The sequence below is a fragment of the Camelina sativa genome, chromosome 2 (assembly GCF_030686135.1).
Source record: "Camelina sativa cultivar CO46 ecotype springtype chromosome 2, ASM3068613v1".
Lineage (NCBI taxonomy): Eukaryota > Viridiplantae > Streptophyta > Magnoliopsida > Brassicales > Brassicaceae > Camelina > Camelina sativa.
In genome coordinates, this window is record NC_141881.1 from 755,708 (window position 1) to 769,767 (window position 14,060).

A 14,060-nucleotide genomic window follows, 5' to 3' on the forward strand; every position below is an offset into this window, starting at 1 on the left:
ATATAAAGAGAACAACACAAAATTGTATTTTACACTGTATTTTTATCATCTAATAACAGTTTAATAATAATATATTATCCTTCAATTTTTTCAACCCTTTTTTATTAATTTTCCTCCTCTCACTCTCTTTATAAACATCTCTCTCTAACCTTCAAAAGTCAGCGCTCTCTTTTGTCTCCTCTGGCTTTCTCTTTCTCTCCTCAGAGATTCGAAGCTTTTGTCTCCCCTGCCTGAGTTTTACCAAAATCAAATGGCCGACGATTGGGATCTCCACGCCGTGGTCAGAGGCTGCACAGCCGTGAGCACATCAGCAACTACTTCAACAACCAACGTATTTTCCGGCGGCGTGTCATCTCACACGAGTCCTATATTCACCGTCGGAAGACAGAGTAATGCCGTCTCCTTCGGAGAGATTCGAGATCTCTACAAGCCGTTCGTACAGGAATCTGTCGTCTCTTCGTTTTCGTGTCTGAATTACCCAGAAGAACCAAGAAAGACACAGAACCAGAAACGTCCCCTTTCTCTCTCTGCTTCTTCCGGTAGCGTCACTAGCAAACCCACAGCTGGCTCCAATACCTCTAGATCTAAAAGAAGGTTCGTTCTTTTTAACCTTTTGTCAAACCCATCAAGCGTCTTTTTTCTTGTGTTGAATCTTTTTGTTGTGAAGATGTGGTTAAAAGTCTCAATTTTGTCGAACCCATCAAGAACGTAATTAGCAAATGGAAAAAGATTGGTTTTTCTTTTTTATTTGAAGTCATCAAATTAAAATCTCGAATTTGATTGTACTATCAACTATCAAGAAGGCTAAAAAAAAAGACTCTGTTTTAATTTTTCTTGTGTGGTTGCTTGTTACAGAAAGATACAGCATAAGAAAGTGTGCCATGTAGCAGCAGAGGCTTTAAACTCCGATGTCTGGGCGTGGCGAAAGTACGGACAGAAACCCATCAAAGGTTCACCATATCCAAGGTAAAAAAAAATTACACACACAAAAAAAAAAAGATTTATTTTTCTTTATTTACCAAAAATTCATTTATTGACTTATAAATGTGTGTATTCTTTCAAGACAAAAGAAACTTGTCTGTTTTTGTGATTCTGTCTGCTTTTAGTTTGTTAAATTATCTCAGTTTCAATTTTGGTAATAATACAAAAAACATTCTAATTTATTTTTTATATATTCATTTTTTTTTTTAAAACAGAGGATATTACAGATGTAGCACATCAAAAGGTTGTTTAGCCCGTAAACAAGTGGAGCGAAATAGATCCGACCCGAAGATGTTCATCGTCACTTACACGGCGGAGCATAACCATCCAGCTCCCACTCACCGTAACTCTCTCGCCGGAAGCACCCGTCAGAAACCATCTGATCAACCGATGACATCCAAATCCCCGACGACCACGATCGCCACGTATTCATCGTCTCCGGTGACGTCAGCAGACGAAATTGTTTTGCCGGTGGAGGATCATGTAGCGGTGGTGGAAGGTCTCGACGGAGACGAGGATCTGTTATCTTTGTCGGATACGGTGGTGAGCGATGATTTCTTCGATGGGTTGGAGGAATTCGCAGCCGGAGATAGCTTTTCTGGGAACTCGGCTCCGGCGAGTTTTGATCTCTCTTGGGTTGTGAACAGTGCCGCCACGACCAGCGGAGGAATATGATTTAGATTACGGCTTAGAAAGAATACTCTTTTTTAGGGAAAGATAATAGAATGAGGATTAAGGAATTATTCTCGGATAATATGTATAAATAGGAAAAAGAAAAATGTTCTTTGTTAGTACTTTTTTCGGGGGTTCTTCCTATATATATTGTTTCTAAATATCTTAGAAAAATTTAATTGTATATTCGTTAAGCTCGATTTTTGATATTTGAGATGAAGCATATTTTTTTTGGGTCAAAATATGCTTAAAAAAAAAAATAGTTAAAAAAAAGTCAACCAAAGATAAAAACTTATCCCACAAGTCAATTTGGGCTTTATTTATAAAAGAAAAGCCTTTTACCTCTTATGTAGTACATAACTTATCGACCGTATATATTAAAAATAATACTATAATGATTTGTATATCATGTCATTGCATTAATTATAAAATTGTGTTAAATGATTTCCTACATGTATATGCTTGCATATAGTATCTCAATTTTCATTACCAACAAAAAGTATCTCAAGAGTATATACAATATAGTATTTGAACAGCTTATGCTCCAGTTTCAAAAGCGGCGATCATACTCATTTCTTAATTAAGGGTTTTGAAACAAAAAAAAGTTTTAACCTATGGTATTCGATACAATCAAACATAATAAAGCACTGGTGTGAGAGCAGGTTGCGAGAAAATGTCTAGATTATATGGACAATGTTTTCAATAAGTTAGAAGATCCATACTTTGTAAACATGTAGTAAGAAGTTGTAAACTTTATAATTGGTAGACATTATGAAAAGAAAAAAAACCTTCTTAATATTAAAAAAATACATGGAATCATTGTTTTAAAAATGTCTATTGGGTGTGACTAAATTAAAAATATACTTAAATGCAAGATATATACTCTATAATTTTTTTTGATTACAATGGTCAGAATATAAACATTTGATGTTCAATGATATAGGTCATACGATCATACCATTTCCAGCCTCATTAGTTAATTTTATTCATCAATTCAAGAATACTTAAAAACTAATTGGATAAAAAATGGACCAATATGTGCTAGTGATATCCGTCGATTTCAAGGTCTGATGAAGAGTTGAATAAGCTCAAATCATCGATTCTAAACAAAAAATGAGTTTAATGATTTTATACTCACCAGTAATAAATACGAACTAGGAAAACCATGTTTTGAAAACTAACATAGTAATTTACATATAAATATCTCAATCTTACTATAATTTTTCCTTGTTTTTGTAACCAAAAATCAAAATTACCAATTTTTTTAAAAATATATACATTTAATAAATTTACGTGTATTATTGGTGAATTAGATTTTGGCATGTATCAAAGAATAGTTCATTTAACATGGATTTTAACTGATAAAAATGAATGTTGAAGTTCAAAATAATAATATATAAGTTATGTAAATTAATTTAATTGCTTAAAATGTATATATATCATTGTAATATAGTGTTTTTAATTCATATATGAAAACGCAAAAAAACAATAGTAATGAGTTTAGAAGAATGAATCTATATTACCTGATTAGAGTATGAGTATAGCTTTATTTGTGCTTGATTTACAAATTATGATGCATGTTGTCATAAGTGGAGCCAAAAAAACTTGAGAAAAAGAATCAGGTTCTAAGAATGAAATTTTAATTATTTGATGAGTATATTAGTATATATTTATTTATGTTTTATTCATAAGTTTTAACACATTTTAAACAGTTTGACATTACTAAATGATTACTTATATGGCATATAGAAAATTATAATAAAATGTTGATTTTGTGGATTTCTATTATATATACCTATCTTTTCTTAAAAATTTAATTATTTAAATACTTCCTCTTTCACATTATATTTTTTTTTGGCTAAAAGCACAAATATTAAGAAATAATAAATATTTTATCATTCATAAAATAAACAATCAATAGATAAATAGAATGCATTAAAAATTAAAAACTAGTAAATTTGAAAAAAATGTGCATAGAATTAGTAACTTGAAAATTAATAAAATAAAACAAACGGAAAGCCTATACTATTAGTCTATGTACACTGACGATTATGACAAAATAGTATTACCTGATATTATGTATTTTGGAGTTTTAACAAAAGTAATGCAAAAAACATTTTGGAGTTTCGTCTATATGATGATAGCTAATTACGAGTATGTGATGGAGGGATATAACAGATTTTTTGTTAGCTTATAAGGCTTCCGACCGGCAACCATGATCAATTCCAATCTTTTACCGATTTCCTTTATTTGTGTCAATGGTTGTATACAAATGATTCATGTATTTTGTAAAATTCTTAATGATATAAAATATTTGATTTGCCGAAAAAAACCCTGATATTATGTATATATTATTTTCTATTAAATATTTTAACTTTTATTTAATAAAAAATGCATATAATTAAAATCTGGTTTAATACAAAGAAAAATATTGTTAAATTAAAATCGTGTTTAATACAAAGAAATATTTGCGTATTTGGGATAAATATATTCTTTTTTTTTTTTTTTTTGTTCTGGTGGTTGACTATGTAAATACTCTGAAGTCTGAACCACATTTGCAAATCCGCAAATTTCGTCCACCGTCGCATATCTCCGGTTGATTTCCTCGTTCGGCCACCGGCGAGAAAATGACGTCTTCATCACCGAAGTCTTTACAAGATTATGCAACTACAGACATCGTTCTTTGAAAGCCCATCCCTCCCGATGATGACTCTCCTCCGGTAACTATAGAAAAAAATTGAACTATATATTGTTTGTTTATTAATACTATTTCAAATGTTTTGGGATCCATAAGAATCGGCTTTTCTCATTACTTGCTTCTAAATCTTCGGCTTAATTTATTAATATCCTTCCTTAAAGTCTGCAACTTTTCTTGGGTTTTCGCCTTGTACCCTCGTGGGGTTTCCTAAAAACCTTCAGAAATCTCCATGTGCAATTCGAAGCTTGTGCTTTAAGTAAGTTTGTTTATTAGTATATAATATGAATATCCCAAGGTTTTATATTAATTCCACTAATCCCTAGGTACACTGATGATGTTAAAACGTTCATCCCTTCAACCAGATTTTGTAGAGATTTGTGCTTGTACAGAGAGGTTCAAGGATGGGGAAGACGAATGTATTATCCAAGATTAGAGCTTTCAATGGCGTCAATAGACCCATCTATGTGTTGGCTGGTTTGGCTTTTCTTATCTCTGTTGCTACATTAGCTAAGTTCAACTACATCACACCTCTACGCTTCTCTGATCGGTTCTGTAACTCTCACGGAAGCTTTGAAGGCGACAACTATAACATCGGAAGCCAAATGAGGAAGACAATCGAAACCGCCATTTTTAAAATCCACCAAGAAATGGATGATCTCAAGGCTTTAGAAGCTAATTCTTCTTCAGCTTCTGGATCTATGTTTAGGCATGTAGCTTTCCTTGCGGATGTTCTTTCACTGGTTCAGTCAGTTCATTTGGAGTTACCTTCGTTCGAAGAGAGGTTCGTAGATCATCCTTTGAAGCAGATGAACGGTGACCCCGGAGAGCATTTTATGAGAGAAGAGATAAAGAAGTACATAAAGATCAAACCAAACCGGCTTGGGAAACAGAACTTCATGGGAGCTAACGGAACATTCACATCGATCGGACACGCTTGTTTCGCGATGAAGAAAGATCTTGAAGAGTATATGGACTACGATGTTGGCGAAATCTGCAACGACGATTGGAGGTTAGCTCAGAAGCTTATGGTTCACGGATGTGATCCTCTGCCTAGAAGACGATGCTTCTCACGTGCACCTCAGTTATATCACAAACCGTTTCCGATCAACGAGTCTTTATGGAAGCTTCCTGATAATAGGAATGTGAGATGGGGACAGTATAAGTGCAAGAACTTTGCTTGCCTCGCTAGCAACACAACAGCACGAAAAGGGTTCTTCAAATGCACTGATTGCTTCAACCTCACGCATCATGAATCCCCTAGGTGGCTTAACCGAGGAGAACTCGATCCTGAGACGAACCAAACTGCAGATTTCTCTATAGCGGAAGTACTCGAGATAAAACCGGGAGAAATGAGAATCGGATTGGACTTCAGCATTGGCACGGGAACTTTCGCAGCAAGAATGAGAGAACAGAACGTTACGATTGTATCAGCAACCATCAACCTCGGAGCTCCATTCAACGAGATGATTGCTCTGCGTGGTTTAGTTCCATTGTATCTAACCGTGAACCAACGGTTACCGTTCTTTGACAGCACGCTTGATATGATTCACACGACGAGGTTTCTTGATGGATGGATCGATCTAATACTTCTTGATTTCGTGCTGTTTGATTGGGACAGGGTTTTAAGACCAGGTGGGTTGTTGTGGATCGATGGCTTCTTTTGTCTGAAAGAGGATTTGGATGATTATGCTGAAGCTTTTAAAGCGTTAAGGTATAGGAAACATAAGTGGGTTGTGGTGCCTAAGAAAGATAAAGATGATAAAGAAGTGTTCTTCTCTGCTTTGTTAGAGAAACCTCCAAGACCCTTTAGATGATTGACCATTTATTCATTGCATAGTCTATGTGTGTTTACAATATTGTCTTTGTAATATTCTTACTGTATTAAACAAAAAATTACAGAAAATGTCAAAACAAATTGAGATGTATTTTTAGTTATATGTTTTGTAATAAAAAATATAAAGATTCCATTATGATGCAGTCACTTAATGTTTTGTAATGACTAATGAAGCATATAGCTTACGATACGACTGACTAATGTAACTCTCTGAGCTATATGTCGATATATAAGTAACTAATAGGCTATAGGACCTAGCGATATAAACAACTTTTGCATCTTCGATTTCGTTACATCGGTAGGGTAAAGTTTTTGGGAATTCGGAGGAATGGAGGAGGAGAAGCTAGAGATCGTCGGACCAAGGGAGGAGCCGTTGATGGGGAACATCGTACCAGAGGAGGATTCGCTTTCCTCGTCAGATACTGATAGCGAGAAACCAGGATCCCCTGTTCCCATCAATGCTCCGATCTACCGTATGTTTGGTAGAGAACGACCGATCCACATGGTTCTCGGCGGAGGTAAACGTATGAAACACTCTCTACACTCATTCAATCAATGTTCATTTCTCATAGATTGGTTCGGTTTCATTGACATTGCATCTAAAGGGATAATGATTACAAATGTCTTCCATCAGATAGCGTGTGAATTTGTAGAATTAGAGATTTAATTGATTATGTGACCTAATCAGCTAGTGGTTTGGTAATTTGTTGAAGCTGCTGATGTGTTGCTATGGAGAGACAAGAAGGTCACGGCAGGATTACTCAGTGCAGTGACTGTGATTTGGCTTTTGTTTGGATTTGGAGGTTGTAGTCTTCTCACGTTTATATCTCGTGGCTCTATACTCTTTCTGCTGCTCTCTTTCCTCTGGTCCAATGCACTCAACAAGTAAAGATCCTTTTGCCGCATATCCTTCCCTGATATATGTTAAGTTAAAACCTGATTCCTTGTTTGCTAATCATCCATCATTTGTGTAGATCTCCAGAGAACATAGTGGAGATTTACATCCCTGAGAAGCCATTACTTCAAGCTGCTTCTGTATTGACCTTTGAGCTTAACTGTGCTTTCGCAACCTTGAGGAGCATTGCGTTAGAGAGAGACATCAAGAACTTTGTAGTGGTACGTGTTTAGTTTCTTAAGTCTTGTTTAGAGAAATCACTGAAACGACTTACGAGCTTGTTTCTTTTTGTTGTTGTATGTTCTGAAAATAAGGCACTCGTTGGACTTTGGCTCGTATCGATCATCGGAAATTGGTTCAGCTTCTTGTCATTGCTCTACATCTGTAAGTTCACTACTCGTTTTCACTCTTGCTTATCTATCTACAGATCATGTATTGAACTAATTGAAACGAAACAGGTTTTGTTCTGATTCACACGGTGCCAATGCTTTATGAGAAGTATGAAGATGAGATTGATCCACTTGCAGAGAAGGCTGTGATTGAGATGAAGAAGCAATTCCAACTTTTTGAGGCCAAGTTTTCAAGTAAGATCCATCATTAGCCAAACAACTCAGTAATCGAGAGATTGAACTAGATTTGATTAATTTTAGTTGAGTTCATTTATCTATTCCTTTGTTTGTGGTTTTGGTTACGTACCACTCAAGTCATCTAAACTACTGTGGATATAAAATGGGCTGGGCCTTTCAAAGAATTTCTAGGAAGGTCCTCCTCATCTTTTTATAATTGAAATCTAAAATCTTACACTTCTCCATGGTTAATAAAAAATAAAATACATGCTAATTGCTGAGTTTATGTAAATCTTAACTTTCAATTAGATAGTTTTTTACCTGAAGATGTCAAAATAATTACTCCCTCCGTTTCACAAAGAGTGTATATTAATAAATAATTAATGTACTAGTGTGTATGTGTATGTTATTGAAACAAATACATCTGAACAAATAAAGTACGAGATCAATAATATCCCAATAAACTTGGAGGAACTCTCACAAAAGTCAGAGAAAGAAGTTCACAAATAAATTCTACTGCTTATACTTGAACTGACACACTTCTATTTGATATAATTATGATTACCTTTCCAAAGCACCTTAAAGGTATTGTGGCCTGACTTGCAGGTAGTACTGAGTATAATAGTCACATGTTAGAGATCAATCACTACAAAAAAAAAAAAAAAGGTGTGTTACATCAATTAATTTGTATCATAAACAAAAATGATATTAATTTAAATTACTTTTTAATAACTTACAAAAATTATATACTAACATCAATTACAATAATTGATACTGTTATTGATTGGTATGACATCATTTCATTATAACTGATGCAAATCGAAATTATTATTACATCACTTTCAAAATATTGATACAAATATATAAATTTACTTCACTTAATAATTGATGTATATATTAATTTATATTAACATCACTTAGAAAATGATAAAATGTTTACATCATTAAAAAATGATTTTAGCAAAATTATATGTTAAGTTAATATATTAACTTAACTTAGATTGTTAAAAGTTAAAATTTATGTAATTATTTGTTCATTTTTATCGTTTAAATAATTTTTCTGTTTTTATATTTTAAATTTTGGGGAAAGCCATTTGATTTTAATATATACTCTTTAAAAATGAAAACTCCAAAATAGAAATTTAAGAAAAATGTAGATCTTTTTATTTTTTTCAACAATAAAAATGTAATTCAAAAACTTAAACAAAAAAAAAGAGAAATATAGAAAAAAATAGAATTGTGTTATTCTGATCGATTAAATAATCATATAGTGAAGAACTATTCTCGTATTGAACACAAAAAAAATATACTATGTCGTCCATTACATTATTAATAGAGATAGTTGATAATACATATAATTCAATACGAGAATAATTCTTTAAATATGTTTATGGTAGAGTTTTAAAGGTAGAGTTTTGAAGCATTGAATCTTTTTTTTTTTTTTTTTCATCCATTGAATCTTTCTTTTTTATAAAACATTATTCCATTAAATTTTGGTATTTGTTTAAGAAACAATACAGTAACCTAATTAATCGGAAAAATCCTGCATGTTTTTCTTGACATAATTGTTGATCGATCAACAATGAAAATGAGACAAGAGAGGATATTTTTGGACAACAAACACCAACTTGAGTCGTAAGAAGTGGCTCTTAACACTCTAACGATTCCACTTGGAAATCATACCGTAATTACACAACAACAAACGAATCAATATTAGAGAGAACGATCGTCGCCGTGAGGTAAGAAAATGTTGGAGACGAAGTCTTGGAATCTAGAAGAGTAAATCTTAGGATGAACGGTCGAGATTGAGTTCGAGTTATGTTGGATGGATTTGTAACAATGTTCTATGCGTTTCTTCATACCATAGTCTTGAAACGTGTCTACGATCCCTATATACAAAAGGACGTCGTACCATTCTTCTTCTCCCGTCTCTCTCGTCACTCGCCGTGCCCTCGCCGGAATCTTCATCCCAAAACTAATACTTGAGCTGCAACAAGAAATGTTAGATTCTCCCTTTTTTTTTTTTTCTTTCTAATTCATTGTGAAATTTCTAATAATGTTATATGATGGTACATCTTTACCTACTGTGGATGAGGTCATTGAGTGTTACTGCTAATATGCTTTTTCTGTTGATCTGATTTTTTTTTGAGCTTGTGCTATTGCTTGCTACTGATTGTATAGACTTCGGCTTTTCGCTTTCGACTGAATCTGTCAAAAATTATAAGAATTGTAAGTTTTGTTCCCATATAATGTAAGTACTTTGATTAAACAAAATCATATAAATTAGGTTTACCTCTATCGGGGGAGCATGGATTCATTGTTACAAAAGATCTATTAGGAGAATTCAAAGCCGTCTTGATCGACTTTGTGCTATCGCTTTTGAACGAGCCTGAAAATGTAACCGATAGACATATTTATATATTTATGTTCTAGTCTTGCAATAAATCAGAGATGGAAGAATGTTGGTAAAGATTTGTACATGGAGGTGTGAAGCTACCGTAAACCGGGTTTACTCCATGAAGTGAACCTGTTAAAGAGTGATTTATTATGATCAGAAAAGATCCAAGTCGATATGCAAATAGTTTTAATTCACTACTAAGAACAGAGGAAACCTTACCTGGACAAGACTCTTGAGCTTGTAAACCAACCAGTAAGCTATAATCCATTATACCTTCTTCTTCCAAAAGCTCGCAATCTAGCTTTGTTTGCCTGTAGTCACATAATAAACCCTTTCCGTTTAGCCATTTGAATCATAAAAATTGTTGAAAAGATCAATCAAGATGGTGTAGAGAGAAAGAAAGAGGGATATATACTTGATGATGCGTTGTCTGGCCAATGGATCAACGTAGAAACAGAAATCGAGATCGATATCCTTCAAAACAGTGGTGTTTCTCACTTCAATTTTCTTGTTAGTTCGACCTTTAGGAGAACCTTTTAGATCATAGAGCTTGTTCATGAAGATCGTTGAATGTAGCATGTTTGACATCACAGCAAAATATGTCTGTATATCCAAAACTAATGATTAGTGACGAATCAAACTAGCACTAATCATGATAAATTCCATATAAAGATATATAAAAAATAATTCACCTTAACACCTCCAACAGGCTTCAAAGCATGAACACCATAAATCCTTGTGAATAGTGAAGATTTGTACTTGTTAATATGGCGGTAGTAACCGGGAAGCATCTCTAGTGTCACCTATAGAAATATGTAAATCACAAGATTTTAGAACACACACAAGAATGAGTAGTACATAAATTTTTATAGGTGTAAAAAATTAATTAATGATCTATATTAATGTAAAATGACACTCTTTGTGAAATAATTTTTTTTCTCTAAAATGACACTTTTGTGAAACGGAGGAAATATTTCTAAAATGACATATAACACACGTCCCCCAAAAAAAAAACCAATTGATGATACTGGCAGATAAGGCCGATATGTGGGCCTAATTTCAATATTTGAAGCCCATTTAACACCGACAGATCAAACATTACGACCCGATTAACTAAACGGAATAAAGAAAGAAATAAAAAAATTGTCGTAAAAATAAATAAACTCTTCACAAATGAAATCACAATCGCCATTGTTTCTGTTATTGAGATCTCCCTCCATCAGATCTAACACTTCCCACTAAATTCTTCTCTGTACAATACACTTCTCGATTTCGAATTCGATCTGAAACTACAAATTTTGTTTAGCTACTTAAAAAAAATGGCGCAGCAACAGTTCCTTCACCAGCGTCCAATCCAAAACCCATTCACAAACCCATTCGCTTCCTCTCCTCTTTCTAATTCCTCAACCTCGAACCGTCCAATCTCACTCTTCAGCCGCAACGGTCTCCTCCTCTTACTCGCTCTCCTCGTTATCCTCGGCGTATTCTTACCCTGGGCTGGATCTCCTTTATTCCCGTTTCCAAACAGACTCTCTTCTTCTTCTCAATCCAGATGGCGTGACTATTCCCTCGCTCAAGCCGTCAAGTTCGTCGCTAAGAACGGTACCGTCATCGTCTGCGCCGTCAGCTATCCATACTTGCCTTTTCTCAACAACTGGTTGATTAGTGTTTCTAGACAGAAGCATCAGGATCAAGTCCTCGTCATCGCTGAGGATTACGCTACTCTCTACAAGGTTAATGAGAAGTGGCCTGGTCACGCCGTTCTCATTCCTCCGGCGTTCGATTCTCAGACGGCTCACAAGTTCGGTTCCCAGGTATTAACATCATCTCCATCCGATTTTATCAAATCTGGATTTTGCGTTAGTGTTAGATGATCTGAGATTGGATACTTAATCTGAGTTTTTGAGCTATGTTTGGTACATCCATGGCTAATCCTATGAAATAAGAGCTTGTATTGCGATGGAATCGATCGTATTAACTGACTTCATGTATCCGATTAGGGTTTCTTCAATTTCACAGCACGGAGACCGCAGCATCTCTTGCAAATTTTGGAGTTAGGTTACAATGTAATGTACAACGATGTTGATATGGTTTGGTTGCAAGATCCGTTTCAGTATTTGGAGGGAAAGCATGATGCATACTTTATGGATGATATGACTGCAGTATGTATACATTCTCTCTCATGCATCTCCTTCATCGATTGGTATTGACTTAGTTAGTGTATTTATTGTTATCTTTTTGGTTATGGTTCCAGATTAAGCCGTTGGATCACTCTCATGCTTTACCACCTCCGGGTAAAAAGGGGAGGACTTATATATGTAGCTGTATGATTTTCTTGCGTCCCACTAATGGCGCAAAACTTCTCATGAAGAAATGGATCGAGGAACTTCAAACACAACCTTGGTCCAGAGCTAAGAAAGCAAATGATCAGCCTGGTTTTAACTGGGCACTTAACAAAACAGCTCATCAGGTATGTTCCTTCCTGCTAGGTCCACAATAAAACAATAACTTTCTGTATATTGGTCTCCAGCTTTGATAACACAATTATTGAATTCATTTGAAACTGGAAACTCACAAGACTGAATCTTTTGATACTCTGAGATTCCGCTTTAGCTACTCATAGCTCTAATCTACTTCATGTTCAATTGCGATTTTCAAGCTTTTTATAAACTCCTCTAATCTACTTACGAATGTTTAATTACGATAGGCTTTGTATTAGTCATAATCATTTGTTTGTATTCATTTTTGTGATTTCTGTTTGCAGGTGGATCTCTACTTGCTTTCTCAGGCAGCATTCCCAACAGGAGGATTGTATTTCAAGAACTCGACATGGGTAAAAGAGACAAAGGGAAAACATGTCATAATTCACAATAACTACATTGTCGGTTTCGAGAAGAAGACCAAACGTTTCCGTGACTTTGGTCTATGGCTAGTCGATGATCATTCTTCAGAGTCTCCATTAGGAAAATTAGAGTAAATCGCAAAAAGAAAGATTGTTTTATCTCTCTCTCTCTCTCTCTCTCTCTCTGTCTATCTTGTTCTTATTGAAACTTTTCAGGCCGAAAAAAGGAAGGAAGAAAGATCCAGTGAGTAAATTGTTTTACATTTTTGGGGGTCTTTAAAGTCATGTGAAGAGGTGTTTATATGGCTAATTCAATACCACTTGAGTTGAGTTTGGTAAATGTAGTAGACTGCTAGAATTGGCCGTCGAGTCTGACAATTCGATGATTCGTTCATTCAAGTCAGTTTGCAATCAGCATTTACACCCATGGGATCATAATTACTGGCATACATATATGGTATAACAAAAGGGAAATAACAAAACTGTATCAGTGTTTTTGGTCTTTTGGATGATTATATTATGTTCAATTGTTCATACAGAGAAGAAATTAATATATTTGTTTGTTGGGATATCAATTGATATAAAATGTTTTATTTTCTGTATTGATGATATGAAAATTAAGTACTTTTATGATGGCAACAAGAAAATATAGTTTGGTTATGATTTGATAGATTGTATAAATCCTGTTTCTTGAAATTAAATTTGACACAAACATGAAGTATTGAAATTAATTTTTTTTTTTGTAACAAAATTCTCTGCAAAATAGAAAAACAAATACTGACAGCTAGCATATGGGGGGGATACGAGGGTCCACATTGATTAATATACAAATTTATTTGAATTATAGTTGGGGATGGATGTTATTTCCACATACTTTACAACATGTGACTAAACCAATAATAAATAGAGATAAATATTACAATTATATAGACTTTTTGGAGGATGCTGCTTATGTAAGATTTACCGTAAATGATAAACATTATAATTAATTAATTAATTAAAAATCAAATACTACTAGTTCTTTCTTTCTTGCATTCGTGTGTTTACTACTAAAACAATTTATTCCCCTAGATCTGATATATTTATTGCAATTACTAAAATCCAATTTCAATAAATAATGATTTCTATATACCTCTCGATCCATAAAACTAAATCATGCGTGTAACATAAGAAC

The 14,060-nt window shown here is 34.1% G+C and overlaps 5 protein-coding genes across 6 annotated transcripts; 4 read left to right on the forward strand and 1 right to left on the reverse strand.

Moving 5' to 3' along the window:
- The first annotated feature begins 130 nt into the window (after positions 1 to 130).
- LOC104712417 (WRKY transcription factor 22) lies at positions 131 to 1,853 on the forward strand. Its single transcript, XM_010429322.3, has 3 exons — positions 131 to 594; positions 856 to 966; positions 1,197 to 1,853. The coding sequence occupies exons 1-3, from the start codon at positions 251 to 253 to the stop codon at positions 1,654 to 1,656; spliced, it is 915 nt and encodes a 304-aa protein (XP_010427624.1). The 5' UTR covers positions 131 to 250; the 3' UTR covers positions 1,657 to 1,853.
- A 2,824-nt stretch (positions 1,854 to 4,677) lies between these two features.
- On the forward strand, positions 4,678 to 6,328 carry LOC104712426 (putative methyltransferase At1g29790). Its single transcript, XM_087493845.1, has one exon. The coding sequence runs from the start codon at positions 4,753 to 4,755 to the stop codon at positions 6,163 to 6,165; it is 1,413 nt and encodes a 470-aa protein (XP_087349971.1). The 5' UTR covers positions 4,678 to 4,752; the 3' UTR covers positions 6,166 to 6,328.
- Positions 6,329 to 6,411: 83 nt separating this feature from the next.
- Positions 6,412 to 7,886, forward strand: LOC104712443 (reticulon-like protein B7). Of its 2 annotated transcripts, none has more exons than XM_010429355.3 (5): positions 6,412 to 6,703; positions 6,899 to 7,070; positions 7,160 to 7,301; positions 7,395 to 7,464; positions 7,539 to 7,886. In XM_010429355.3, the coding sequence occupies exons 1-5, from the start codon at positions 6,514 to 6,516 to the stop codon at positions 7,679 to 7,681; spliced, it is 717 nt and encodes a 238-aa protein (XP_010427657.1). In that variant the 5' UTR covers positions 6,412 to 6,513; the 3' UTR covers positions 7,682 to 7,886. The 2 variants fall into 2 exon arrangements, with proteins under 2 accessions (XP_010427657.1, XP_010427652.1); XM_010429350.3 differs by having other exon boundaries at positions 6,414 to 6,709.
- A 1,473-nt stretch (positions 7,887 to 9,359) lies between these two features.
- On the reverse strand, positions 9,360 to 11,236 carry LOC104746851 (putative phosphatidylinositol 4-phosphate 5-kinase 11). Its single transcript, XM_010468396.2, has 8 exons — positions 11,228 to 11,236; positions 10,737 to 10,847; positions 10,460 to 10,647; positions 10,264 to 10,355; positions 10,126 to 10,173; positions 9,940 to 10,035; positions 9,728 to 9,854; positions 9,360 to 9,633 (listed from the first exon to the last, which is right to left on the reverse strand). The coding sequence occupies exons 1-8, from the start codon at positions 11,234 to 11,236 to the stop codon at positions 9,360 to 9,362; spliced, it is 945 nt and encodes a 314-aa protein (XP_010466698.1).
- Positions 11,169 to 13,226, forward strand: LOC104712460 (UDP-D-xylose:L-fucose alpha-1,3-D-xylosyltransferase MGP4). Its single transcript, XM_010429363.3, has 4 exons — positions 11,169 to 11,858; positions 12,045 to 12,206; positions 12,299 to 12,514; positions 12,809 to 13,226. The coding sequence occupies exons 1-4, from the start codon at positions 11,364 to 11,366 to the stop codon at positions 13,019 to 13,021; spliced, it is 1,086 nt and encodes a 361-aa protein (XP_010427665.1). The 5' UTR covers positions 11,169 to 11,363; the 3' UTR covers positions 13,022 to 13,226.
- The last annotated feature ends 834 nt before the right edge of the window (positions 13,227 to 14,060 follow it).

What these genes read in the sequence shown, in the direction of transcription:
- LOC104712417 (XM_010429322.3), top strand. Translation starts at nt 251, where the DNA reads ATGGCCGACGATTGGGATCTCCACGCCGTGGTCAGAGGCTGCACAGCC. An exon ending in ACCTCTAGATCTAAAAGAAG is followed by an intron (nt 595 to 855) that starts GTTCGTTCTTTT and finishes TGCTTGTTACAG; the next exon opens with AAAGATACAGCATAAGAAAG. An exon ending in AAAGGTTCACCATATCCAAG is followed by an intron (nt 967 to 1,196) that starts GTAAAAAAAAAT and finishes TTTTTAAAACAG; the next exon opens with AGGATATTACAGATGTAGCA.
- LOC104712426 (XM_087493845.1), top strand. Translation starts at nt 4,753, where the DNA reads ATGGGGAAGACGAATGTATTATCCAAGATTAGAGCTTTCAATGGCGTC.
- LOC104712443 (XM_010429350.3), top strand. Translation starts at nt 6,514, where the DNA reads ATGGAGGAGGAGAAGCTAGAGATCGTCGGACCAAGGGAGGAGCCGTTG. An exon ending in TGGTCCAATGCACTCAACAA is followed by an intron (nt 7,071 to 7,159) that starts GTAAAGATCCTT and finishes TCATTTGTGTAG; the next exon opens with ATCTCCAGAGAACATAGTGG. An exon ending in CTTGTCATTGCTCTACATCT is followed by an intron (nt 7,465 to 7,538) that starts GTAAGTTCACTA and finishes GAAACGAAACAG; the next exon opens with GTTTTGTTCTGATTCACACG.
- LOC104746851 (XM_010468396.2), bottom strand. An exon ending in AGCCTGTTGGAGGTGTTAAG is followed by an intron (nt 10,648 to 10,736) that starts GTGAATTATTTT and finishes TTGGATATACAG; the next exon opens with ACATATTTTGCTGTGATGTC. An exon ending in TCCATGCTCCCCCGATAGAG is followed by an intron (nt 9,855 to 9,939) that starts GTAAACCTAATT and finishes AATTTTTGACAG; the next exon opens with ATTCAGTCGAAAGCGAAAAG.
- LOC104712460 (XM_010429363.3), top strand. Translation starts at nt 11,364, where the DNA reads ATGGCGCAGCAACAGTTCCTTCACCAGCGTCCAATCCAAAACCCATTC. An exon ending in CTCACAAGTTCGGTTCCCAG is followed by an intron (nt 11,859 to 12,044) that starts GTATTAACATCA and finishes GTATCCGATTAG; the next exon opens with GGTTTCTTCAATTTCACAGC. An exon ending in TTAACAAAACAGCTCATCAG is followed by an intron (nt 12,515 to 12,808) that starts GTATGTTCCTTC and finishes TTCTGTTTGCAG; the next exon opens with GTGGATCTCTACTTGCTTTC.